This window comes from Lathyrus oleraceus, chromosome 7 (assembly GCF_024323335.1).
Source record: "Lathyrus oleraceus cultivar Zhongwan6 chromosome 7, CAAS_Psat_ZW6_1.0, whole genome shotgun sequence".
Classification (NCBI taxonomy): domain Eukaryota; kingdom Viridiplantae; phylum Streptophyta; class Magnoliopsida; order Fabales; family Fabaceae; genus Lathyrus; species Lathyrus oleraceus.
In genome coordinates this window covers 313,932,653-313,945,732 of record NC_066585.1, presented here as the reverse complement: position 1 = coordinate 313,945,732, position 13,080 = coordinate 313,932,653, and the positions used below count along the sequence as shown (strand labels likewise).

General features: G+C 36.7%; 1 protein-coding gene across 1 annotated transcript; it reads right to left on the bottom strand.

Moving 5' to 3' along the window:
* Positions 1 to 12,031: 12,031 nt before the first annotated feature.
* LOC127103591 (eukaryotic translation initiation factor 4 gamma-like) lies at positions 12,032 to 12,835 on the bottom strand. The gene has a single exon (XM_051040839.1). The coding sequence runs from the start codon at positions 12,833 to 12,835 to the stop codon at positions 12,032 to 12,034; it is 804 nt and encodes a 267-aa protein (XP_050896796.1).
* Positions 12,836 to 13,080: the final 245 nt, after the last annotated feature.

The window sequence follows — 13,080 nt, the reverse complement described above, 5'->3', positions numbered from 1 at the left end:
AGAAGAAGAAGAAGAAGAAGAAGAAGAAGAAGAAGAAGAAGAAGAAGAAGAAGATGTTGAAGAAGAGTAAAAAGAAATTATCAAAGAAGATAGTTTATTTTGACTCTGATGAGGGTAGTGAGGTGCGAGATGTAGATTGGGAGATATCATATAGCACACGGGGATATTGTTCAGATTTTTATAAAAATTATGTAAACCAATGATCTTGTACTCCTTCCTTTTTGTCAATGAAATATGAATTTATTTTATCCTTGTCACGATTTCCAAGAAATTGCATAACCAATTCATCCATTGAATCTCAAAGAAATCAAAAACTTCTCTTAATTTTATTAGATCAAATAATGATTTCCAGAAAAATATAACTTAGAGTAAGAACACATAAGCAAGCAAATAAATAAAAACATAAGAGATGAAAGACAAGAAATATTTTCATAATAAATAAAATAATTTAACAAAAAAATGAATGAAAATCACACAAGACAAAAGTTTCTAAAATCCTAAGCTTATGGTTTCTTCAGAAGATTCAACATAGCTCGAAGATCTACACCCATAATGTCTTGTCTAACATCTATTGACTTCATCATTTCATCCATATCATTTTGCTTGACAACTATTGCTTGTTGAGTAGCAACAACAAAGGCCAGATTTTCTTCCAAAAACTGTTGCCTTCTACTAGAGGATATGACAGATTCTGAAGTAACATCCATCAGATTCTGAATGACGGATACAACAAATGTCTCGAGAGAATCCCACTTAGCATCAAAGGCTATTGGTCAAAGGGATATGTTCTTTTTTCGACCATACTCTATATTTTATCCAAAAAAGATTGATTTGATTACTTCTAGGTTAGTTTGAATAAATGGTGGATGAGATGGAATGTTAGTTTGTGAAGGGCCACAGGATTGATTTTTATGGACAAATAGATTTGGGGAGGTTTCAGGGTGAAGGTAGTCAAAAGGGATATGCTCAAATTCAATTCTAGGTTCATATGCAAATTAAACCAGAGATAGATCCTGAATAATTTGTTTAGTTTCACCCTAAAGTTCAGATGCATCTAGACCTTGAAGTTGTGTCTGAATAGGTTTTGGTACTTTATGAGGTGTAATTTTAGGTGGTGGTTGAGGGGGTTGGGTTTCTGGTGGAGAGGTAGTTTCAGGTTGGACTAAGGTCTCATGTTCTACTTCAGAAGCAGAACATGTTTGGTTTGATGATAGGTTTTAAGGAGAAAATGTTTGAATAGGAAAGGCGGGGATAGGTTTGATGATCACATGCGAAGATTTTGTAAATTTGAGGTTAAGGTGAGCTTTGAACCTTTCTTCATCGCACTCTTACTCAGAGCTAGAAAAAGTAAGTTTCCCACTAAAAACATCTATGGGGGGTTCAAGCATTACGTTTATGGGTGATGGTTGTTCAGAAGCAGAGAATATAATTAATTGATTTTGAACATCATCAGATTCATCAATAGGGAGTGAAGTAAGTTTTGGAGATGGATTGGGTGAGGAAATTGGCGAGGGTATTGGAGATTTGTGGTTTAGGGTGGAGTAATAAAAATCATCTTTAGAGACAAGGTTGAGATTAATACCTGTTACACAAGTATTCAAAGCTTCTTAAGTAGTAATATTTTTTCAACGACGACTTTTGAAACTACTTCTACAAGAATACCATAAGCTTCAGTCTCAACAGACTTCATCCCAACAATCACCTTTGCAGCTTGAACCTCTGTTGTCTCTAGATCACCAACACCAATATCCTCTTCAATCAAATCATCAGAGGTTTCTAGAGGCTTATATGATTGATCCAACATAATAGATGCTAACAATTTAGCATTCCTGAAGCTGGGCTCTACCACACTCTCTTGAGAAACAACATTATCAACTTTAATTCGTTCGACCAGTGACTCACTAAAATCCTATTCTTCCTCATGCTCTTCTATTTCATACAACTTCTTCCTTCTTAAAGGCGCATCAGATGAGTCAGAGAAAGAAGACAATTTTTGAGGAGTCCTTCCACTTCTTGTCTTGGATGGCATTAAGATAGTGGAAGCAATGACTTCTTCAATATCTTCCTCAATCTCGTTTCTCTATCTTATAGGGCTTCTGAATAGCCTTTTGAGCAACTGAAGCAACCTGATTCCTCTTTTTAGAAGGATGGAATACATCAATAGGTTTATCAGGTAAGTTTTTCGATCTAATAACCATTCCCTCTTTGAATGTTTGTTCAATGTATAATCTAATTACTTCAGGATTATCCATCTTGGTGATGACATGATAATCCTCAAGTTAGTCGTGATTAGTATATCTGATAGATAGAGGCACCCTTAAAGCTATCACATCACTTTTCTTCAGAAGCTTCATGCTTGCAAGAAAAAAAAGCAGACATGATGTTTCCATGAATCTCCTCCAGATCCTCATTGTCAAGCAAATTTTTAAGGGCATCAATTAGACAACCCTGATAAAATAGTTCAAAAAATAGTTTGGCATATGGCACATTCTTCTTACGAACCTTTGTGTTATCCATGATAGCCTCACAAAGATGATTTAAGATGTATGCAGTGAGATTTATCTTATCTTCCTTCTTAAGGTAGAAGATAAAATGCTTATGATCCCATGAGATCTAATTAGTACTCCGTTCTCTAGGGATCAGACACCCAATAAGAATTTTGAATAGAAGATTAAAATTCGTATGCATGTTCTTGACCTTTCCAAAGTCAGAAGAGCACAAATTACCAACATTTAAACATATTTTGATAGCATATGATTTAGGACTATTTTCTTTAGTGTTTACAATAAACCTTCCAGAGTTTGATGCCCTCAAAAGTTTCAATTGTATTATGAGTGATGATCACATCAACACCCATTACTGCTGATCTGATTTCTACTTCTTCAAATTTCTTCAAACCCACTTTCTCTACTATTTCCTTTCAAAGAACTATCATTCTCATCCAACTGATTCAATTCCATCAATGCAACATATTCTTCAAAAAATTAGCCTTAACCCACAAATATTTTACTAGATGAGGATAAGTTGGTCCATTCATAAAAGAACGAAGACCACTGAAGTAGCTCCAAACATCATACCCTATTTAATTGAAAGAGTCAAAGTCAATAATTTGTTCCACCAGAAGCTTCAGATAATTCTGATTTAAATTCATGGATTTTGGCTTGATAGTCATACTTTTGCCAAACTTGACAATCATATGTGCATGTTGAACATATGATGAGGACACCATTGATGAAAGGGGTTTCTAGGGTTTCTAAGGTTCTTTCGAAAAAGGTTTTTTTTTAGAGAAGGTTAGAGAAAACAAAAGTGTACAAAGTGAGAGAGTGAAGTGTGAGTTTTTTTATATAAATAGAGTGTTTTGAGTGAAAAGTGAAGGTAGAGAAAAACAAGAAAGGGGGTTTGAATTGTTTTGGAAAATAAAACTTTTACAGAATTTAGACACACACAATATAAAATTGTGACACCGAATTTTATACTGGTTCGCTTGAAATTCAAAGTTACTCTAGTCCACCCAGCCAAGGTGATTTCGCCTTCAAAAAGGACTTAATCCATTAATCTTGAAAGATTACACAAATAACCATCTAAGAGAATAATCCCTTAGCCCTCTCAAGTATTCAGACTGCACAGAGTCACTTGAGGAAGTATCTTAGCAAAAATATGATTTGTAATGCAATGTGCTTCTAACAAAAATCAAATATTACAGAAATATAAGAACAACGACTTTTCACGTAAGAGCAGCAGCTCGTGAAAAGGTAAGAGAGGATGAATGAGAGTTTTTGTATTCTTGTGTGTCTCAGGTGTGTTCTCTTCTGAAGCATTTCATCCTTTATATAGGCGTTTGAGAGAACCGTTGGAGTGACGACAGGATCTTGGTCATTGAAGAATGTTTATTGTCATTACTGTAAGTTGTAAATGCGCCTAAGAGGGGGGGGGGGGGGGGGGTGAATTAGGTGGTTAAAAATTTTCGAACTTGTTTCCGGTTTTTGGTTATTTTATGTTTAAGTGCGGAAAGATAAATAGCGGAAAGTAAAAAGACACCGGAAATTATAGTGGTTCCCTTCACAATCCGAAGGTACATCCACTCCCCTTTCACACGAAAGAGATTTCACTATAGTTAGAATTATGGTACAGTCTATTCACACCAACGGTGATGCCTACTATCTAACCTATAGATACACAAGTGTATGAAGAACAATCCTCTTCAACACTAACCCTTGTGTCCAACAATCCTGGATCACAAGTCAAACAGAAATAAATCTTTTTGATGATTTTAACAAAGTGTAGTATTATCAATCTTCTCTTGATTGATCTTCTCCTTAGATAAATAATTCACTCAATGAATAATATACAAGTGTTCAAAATGGAATGAGATGAAAATTTTATTAAGAACATTTTTATGAAAATATTGAAGGAAATATGAAAGAGTGATTATCTTAAGTTTGTATGAAAATTCTTGGAGGTGAAAATTCAATTTGAAAAATTAAGAATTTATAATGCCAAAATACCTTTCCAGAGAGGTATCAATTTTTCAATAAAAAAATGATGAAAAGGTACAAGTTTCTGGAAAATTATTTTCACTGAAACGAACAGTGTTAACCGGTTAACCAAATGGGTTAACCGGTTAACGCATATTAACGTTAACAGATAATTTCAAAAACTGGGCGGTTAACCGGTTAACCCATATGGTTAACCGGTTAACACTGTTGAAATGCAGAAAAATACTTTAAGAAAATTGTGTTTTTTCATTCCAACATGTTAACAAATGGTTATTTTAAAAATGCAAATGCAGATCATGATTGTTGAACACTTGTATACTAATCTAAGAATGAATTAGATATCCTTAGAAGTGAATCAACAATCTTGCAAATGATTGACTTGAAAAAGAAGCTTGATCAAAATATTTCCCATGCATATGTGGCTTGATTACTTTGATGCTTGAATGATCTTTGAAGCTCTTCTCTTTTTGCATTGATACATGTTGTCTTCATCAAAATACTTTTGCATTGAAGCTTGCTTCTACAATCTCCCCCTTTTTGATGATGACAACCAACTTTGAGATAGATGCTTGAAAGTGAAGTTTCTCTAGGTTGATTCTCCCCCTAAGTTTAAGAACTCCCCCTAAATGAGAGGCATACAAAATTCTGCATAGAGAAACCATTAGAGAAACAAGTCTTCTCCCCCTTTGGCATTAGCAAAAAGGAAGAGACTTATGAAAGAGAAAAATGGACAAGCATACACACGTAATGTGATCATTAGATAAACATTCAAGCACATAATGACGACAGAATTAAAAAAGTATTAAGAGTTCTGTATTTTTAAAGCTAACGCAGAGTTGCTGTTTTGGAGGCGTTAACCGGTTAACCTATACCGTTAACCGGTTAACGGACTGAAATTTTCAAAAAATAAAAGAAAAACAGCAGCTCTGTTTTGAAGAATTGGGAAAAGATTTTTACAAAAAAATTTCACAAAGTATTAGCACTAATCAATACGCAACTTTTGATAAAAAAATATTTCAAAAACGATAATTTTTCGACATGCGAAAGTAGTAAAAACTAAAAACGGCGAAAAAGAAGTGCTAGCATTGCATAACATAAAAATTGAAAATAAGCATATTTGAAGCTACTCTACCACATAACAAGTAATTTTAAGAAAAGGTTAGATGTCACCTTCATTGAGAATACCAAGTTCTCGCCGAATCTTGAAGAATTGCTCTTTAGCCAATGGTTTTGTAATATGTCGGCGAGTTGGTTATGTGTATCCACGAACGTAACATCAACATCTCCGTTAAGCACGTGATATCGAAGGAAATGATGCCGGATATCTATGTGCTTTGTCCTTGAATGCATGACCAGGTTCTTTGTGATGTTGATGGCACTTGTGTTATCGCATCTAAGAGGAATGCAACCGAGGTCTACACCAAAATCCAGAAGTTGTTGCTTGAGCCATAAAATCTGTGCACAACAACTGCCTGCTATAATGTACTCTGCTTCAGCCGTGCTAAGTGCGACATATGCTTGCTTCTTGCATGCCCACGACACTAGTGCATTCCCGAGAATGTGACAGGTACCACTTGTGCTTTTTCTATCGGTCTTACATCCTGCATAGTCAGCGTCAGAATAGCCAATCAAGGAGCATATACTACCTTTTGGATACCATAGTCTGACGTTCGTTGTTCCTTTGAGATATTTCATAATCCTCTTCACGGCGGTGAGATGCGATTCCTTCGGGTTTGCTTGAAAGCGTGCACACAAACATACACTAAACATAATGTCAGGACGGCTTGCCGTCAAATATAGTAATGAACCAATCATACCTCGATATTTTGTAATATCTATTGAAACTCCGGATTCATCTTGATCAACGTACGTTCCGGATCCCATAGGAGTGGACATCACTTTACAACTATCCATATCGAATCTTTTCAACAACTCCTTGCAATACTTGGATTGGTTGATGAAGATGCCATCCTTGGTTTGCTTGATTTGTAGTCCAAGAAAATAGTTCAATTTTCCCATCATGGACATCTCGAATTCTCCTTGCATCATGATTGAAAATTCTTTGCAAAGATCTTTGTTTGTAGAACCGAAGATGATGTCGTCGACATAGACTTGAGCCAATAAGGTGTTATCCTTGATCTTCTTTATGAACAAAGTCTTGTCAACCTTTCCTTTTACAAATCCCCTTTCACATAGAAAGTTGCTGAGGCGGTCATACCACGCTCTCGGTGCTTGCTTTAAGCCGTATAGTGCTTTCTTCAACTTGTACACATGTGAGGGATTCTTGAAGTCTTCAAAACCCGGAGGTTGTTTGACGTAGACTTCTTCATTGATATAGCCATTTAGGAAAGCGCTTTTGACATCCATCTGAAACAATTGAAAATTCATAAAACAAGCATAAGCAAGTAATAATCGAATTGCTTCTAACCTTGCTACCGGAGCGAACGTTTCATCAAAATCAATTCCTTCCTGTTGGTTGTATCCTTGTGCGACCAATCTTGCTTTGTTACGAACTATGATCCCATTCTCATCAAGTTTGTTCTTGAAGACCCATCTTGTTCCTATGATGTGCTTGTTGTCCGGTCTTGGTACAAGACTCTAAACTTGATTTCTTTTGAATTGGTTGAGTTCTTCTTGCATTGCTACAATCCATTGATCGTCGCCTAAGGCTTCATCGACTTTGGTTGGTTCTATTTGAGATACAAAAGCCATGTTGAGACAAGCATCCTTGAGATTTAGTCGTGTTGCAACGCCTTGGCTAATATCACCAATAACTTTATCGATCGGGTGATCTTTATGAGTCTTCCATTCTTTCAGTAGATCATGATGTTCTTCAATGATTGGTGAGCCATCTCCTTGTGGTATTGAATGAACATTTGAAGGTTCCTTTTGTGACATATCTATTATATCATCATCGTCATCAACAACAAAGTTATCCTCTTTCGAGGGGTTAGTTTCATCAAAGGATACATGCGTTGATTCTTCAATAGTAAGAGTTCTTTTATTGAAAATTCTAAATGCCTTACTAGATAGGGAGTAGCCAAGGAAGATACCTTCGTCGGATTTCTCATCAAACTTACCAAGGTTGTCCTTTCCATTGTTGAGGACAAAACATTTGCACCCAAAGATGTGAAAGAAAGATATATTAGGCTTCCTTCCTTTGAAAAGCTCATACGGAGTCTTTTTGAGAATCGGCCGAATGTTGACACGGTTGCTAACAAAGCATGCTGTGCTAACTGCGTCCGCCCAAAAATATTTAGGAAGGTTGGAGTCACTGAGCATTGTTCTTGCGAGTTCCACCAAGGATCTATTCTTTCTCTCTACGACACCGTTTTGTTGTGGTGTTCGTGGTGCAGAGAAGTTGTGGGAATTTCCGTGCTCTTCGCAAAAATCTTCAAAGAATGTGTTTTGAAATTCCCCCCCGTGGTCACTTCTTATGGAGGTTATTGAGAGAGACTTCTCATTCTGAATTTGTTTTGCATATTTTTTGAAAGCCTTGAAAGCATCGCTTTTCTGCACAAGAAACAAAGTCCACGTATATCTAGAGAAGTCATCAACAATTACTAAACCGTAAACATTACCTCCGAAGCTTTTCGTTCTTGATGGACCGAAGAGATCCATGTGCAAGAGTTGAAGTGGCCTTGACGAAGATACAACATTCTTGGATTTGAAAGTTGTCTTGGTTTGCTTTCCCTTTTGACATGCGTCACAAAGCCTATCCTTGACAAACTTAATCTTTGGAAGACCAACAACTAGATCATGCTTTATTAATTTGTTCATGTGCTCCATGTGTATATGAGCGAATCTTTTATGCCATAGCCAAGCCTCGTTGTTGTTTGTTATTAAGCATTTTACCTTCAAGGAAGAGTCATCAAAAAAAGTCATAAAAATATTATTAACCCTTTTACCTTTTAGCAAAATGTCATGGGTGACTTCATGCTCTATCACACATTCATCTTTTGAGAAATAGATCCGGAACCCTTTGTCACACAATTGACTTATGCTAAGAAGGTTGTGCTTTAGGCCTTCAACATAAAGGACATCTTTGATGATGGTAGAAGGAGGTGCTCCAATGGTTCCTACTCCAAGGATCTTTCCTTTAGTGTCATCACCGTATGTAACATATCCCTTGGACTTTAAAGATAGATGTGAAAATTTGTCGATGTCGCCCGTCATATGCTTTGAACAACCGCTATCAAGATACCACTGATCCGAGGTTGTCTTCAAGCATACCTACAAAACAAAATCAAGTTTTGTTAGGTATCCAAATTGCTTTGGGTCCTTGGTAGTTAGTACCCTTTTTAACCCACACATAATGCCCTTTGGGAACGCTAAAGTTTCGCACATAACAAGCATCAGGTGTGTGCCCTTTGATTCCACAATAAAAGCAAGTAGGTTGAAAATCACTTCTATATCTAGGAACATAATTCTTCTTCTTAGCAATCATTTTCTTTTTATGACTTTGATGCATATTTTTAGAATTGTTCACCTTTTCTTTAACAATTTGTTCACTTGCTTTAACAAAAATGGTCTTATTTGTGCTTGGTTTAGAAAACTTAGAATATCCTAATCCACTTTTATCATTAGAATACCTTTGGTGCTTAAGAATTTCTTCCAAGCCAATTTGACCTTTTTCATATCTTTCTAAAACTCTTTTAAGTTGAACAATTTGAAAAGATAAAGATTCACAATTCTTACATGCAAGACTTTGTTTTTCATCCATCAACTTTTGTTTTCCACTTTCAATATATTTTTCCAAAGCAATATTTTTTTCTTCTAAGGATGAAATTTGTTTCTTTTGGGATGAAATACTTTTATACAATGTCTTGCATTCTTTTAAGAGTTCATTTATAACATCTTGTGCGTCATTGTCATAAACTGAAAAATTGCTACTAACCTCATCGATTTCTTCATCAGAGTGATGTGAAGCCATAAGAGCCATGTTCGCACATTCATCGCTTTCCGATTCCGAGGATGAACTGATCTCATTATCGTCCCAAGCGACGTAAGCCTTTTTGTTTTTGAATTCCTTCTTGCCTTTGAATCCTCCTTTCTTTGCAAGTTTTGGGCAATCCGGCTTTATGTGACCTTGCTGTCCACATTCATAACACGTGACGTCTTGCATTGATGTGGATGCTTCCTTTTTCCTGAAATGGTTATTAAGAACACTTTGGGGTACCAACTCCATTCACCACATTCACCGGTTTGTGTGGACCTTCTTCAACAGCTTCCCATATACCTTCCCCTTGGGCTTCAAGATGTGCCTTCATTCTGATTTTCCAGAAATCGAAATATTCTCCGGAGAAGAGTGGGGGCTTGTTGCTACTTCCACCGTCTTTGAAAACCGGGTTTATGCTTGCGGAAGCCATGCTGGATCTCTAGGAACAAGTTACCTATAACTTGCTCTGATGCCAAATGTAAGTTGTAAATGCGCCTAATGAGGGGGGGGGGGGGTGAATTAGGTGGTTAAAAATTTTCGAACTTGTTTCCGGTTTTTGGTTATTTTATGTTTAAGTGCAGAAAGATAAATAGCGGAAAGTAAAAAAGACACCGGAAATTATAGTGGTTCCCTTCACAATCCGAAGGTACATCCACTCCCCTTTCACACGAAAGAGATTTCACTATAGTTAGAATTATGGTACAGCCTATTCACACCAACGGTGATGTCTACTATCTAACCTATAGATACACAAGTGTATGAAGAACAATCCTCTTCAACACTAACCCTTGTGTCCAACAATCCTGGATCACAAGTCAAATAGAAATAAATCTTTTTGATGATTTTAACAAAGTGTAGTATTATCAATCTTCTCTTGATTGATCTTCTCCTTAGATAAATAATTCACTCAATGAATAATATACAAGTGTTCAAAATGGAATGAGATGAAAATTCTATTAAGAACACTTTTATGAAAATATTGAAGGAAATATGAAAGAGTGATTATCTTAAGTTTGTATGAAAATTCTTGGAGGTGAAAATTCAATTTGAAAAATTAAGAATTTATAATGCCAAAATACCTTTCCAGAGAGGTATCAATTTTTCAATAAAAAAATGATGAAAAGGTACAAGTTTCTGGAAAATTATTTTCACTAAAATGAACAGTGTTAACCGGTTAACCAGATGGGTTAACCGGTTAACGCATATTAACGTTAACAGATAATTTCAAAAACTGGGTTGTTAACCGGTTAACCCATATGGTTAACCGGTTAACACTGTTGAAATGCAGAAAAATACTTTAAGAAAATAGTGTTTTTTCATTCCAACATGTTAACAAATGGTTATTTTAAAAATGCAAATGCAGATCATGATTGTTGAACACTTGTATACTAATCTAAGAATGAATTAGATATACCTTAGAAGTGAATCAACAATCTTGCAAACGGTTGACTTGAAAAAGAAGCTTGATCAAAATATTTCCCATGCATATGTGGCTTGATTACTTTGATGCTTGAATGATCTTTGAAGCTCTTCTCTTTTTGCATTGATACATGTTGTCTTTATCAAAATACTTTTGCATTGAAGCTTGCTTCTACAATTACTCTCCTGTTTCTTTCTAAAACAGTTTTGTGGGCGTCATAATTTCCATCTAGGAATAATTTCTTTCCAAAACCAAATTTCTTCATGGTTACACGTTCTGAGCTGGTGAATCTGTATCTGAGTCTTGTTAGTCAGAGTTTAACTTCAGAGGTTGCTTATATCTGACCAAATCAGAGTTTCTCCATGCTCTTGACTTCTTCAAATTCAGAGTCTGGATTCAATCTTCTTTAATAGAGTTTCTGACTTCTTTCTGTTTTTCTGGTACTTGCGTTGATCAAAATCAGAACCTTCTGGACACGCTTCCTCTGAGTAGCATATGATTGTTGGATTCTGTATCTGATGCTTTCATCTATCTGATTGTTTGATCAGAGTCCTGCACACTTAAGAAAAATTTTGTTAGAGTACCATTTTTGTTTCATCCTTTGTTATCATCAAAATCTTAGAGATACATTGTAGAACCAACTTTGTTCTTACAATCTCCCCATTTTTTATAATGACAAAACAATACAGAGTAGAGGTGAAACAGTACAAAAATTCTTATATTAGATAAGGAAGGGGACTCCCCATGAGTTAGATCCTTAGATTAATCAGAAGTTCTTACCGAACCTTTCTTGGTTTAGTGTTTTACCTACTTTCCTGCATATATTTAGTCATTGATTTAGTAATAGTTTTTAATAATGTTTGCAGTGCTTTGAGAGGATTTAGTTATGTTTCCATCAGAGCTATTTTAGTTCTCCCCCTTTTTGTCAGAATCAAAAAGACATAGCAAAAAAAGTTGATATTGATAAGAAGAGCAGTTACAGATAAGCAGCACAGAAGGCAGATATCAGAAAGCAAAAGAAACATCAAAATAGATAAAGCAAAAAACAAATAGGATAGGTGCCTAAGGGTTTGGGGGAGGAAGCCTCCTTTGGAGCAGCTGGTACAGCATGTTCTGAATGTTATTGTTGACAGAATCATGTTGATCCAGTCTAGCCCAAACCACTTGTTGTTCTTTCTACAGTTCCTCCAGAGTCTTCAAGACCAGAGGGACAAACCCAGAGTTAGAGTGCTCCCCCTGAGTCAGAGTGTTAGTTCTGGCTTTGGCAGCTTCTTTTGTAGCTATACGAGCTACTTCTTCAACTTCGACAATAACTTTTGCCTCTGCCTCAGCAGCAGTCGTAGCAGCAGCAACATCGGAAGCAACCTTCTCTTCAGCTTCTCTGATTCGTTGTTCTTCTTCTTGGCGTGCTTTCTCTTTAGCTTCCTTCCTAGCTTGTTCCTCAGCCTCTCTAGCCAAGCGCTCTTGGAGCCTAATACCAGCGTCTCTGATGAAGTCGTCGTGGACTTGTTTAGAGAGGCCTTTCAGTTTGAAGGCTTTAGAGGTCATCCAACTGATCACTCTGCTCCAGTAGATCCTTACTTCAGAGGGATCATCATTGATTTCAGAATTGATGGTCAGAGACTTGACCTTTTCTACTGAAGACTCTGCAAAAACTAGTACAGCTTCTTCTAGGGTAGGGAAGGTTGTTTCTGGTTCAGTGGCAGAGGCTAGAGAGGATGGGGAAGGTGAGTTGGGGGCACTGAGATTCAGTGTGGGAGTGACGGAGGCAGCGGAAGTTGTTGGTGTGGGAATGGCAGGGGATGACGGTGTTGTTTGTTTAGGTTGTGGATTTGGTTCAGATGGTGAGTGTGTTGGTTGTTGTGCGGGTGGTTCAGATGTAGTTGGATTTTGTGCAGCGGGTGGGGTAGTGACTGTTAGTTCAGGTTCAGAGTGTGATGGTTGTTGAGAGGCCAGAGCATGGGCTTGTAGCTGAGCCATAATGGGGGATTGAGGGTCAGATGGTTCATTATCAGAGGATAGGACATAGTATGGTAGGGATTGTGGTGAGGATGATGATGATGGTGATGTAGCTTCATTCAAAATTTTTGCTTCAGAAACGGGTAGTGTGGTGGTAGCAAGGTTGAATTTAACTGAGGGTGGGTTAGAGGATCTGGTGGTGGGGGAAGGAGGAGTTTTAGAGGAGGTGTATATTGGAATGGTTTGGGGAAGAGAAGAAGATATTG

Coding starts and splice junctions, on each gene's coding strand:
- LOC127103591 (XM_051040839.1), bottom strand. CDS start 12,835: ATGGCTCAGCTACAAGCCCATGCTCTGGCCTCTCAACAACCATCACAC.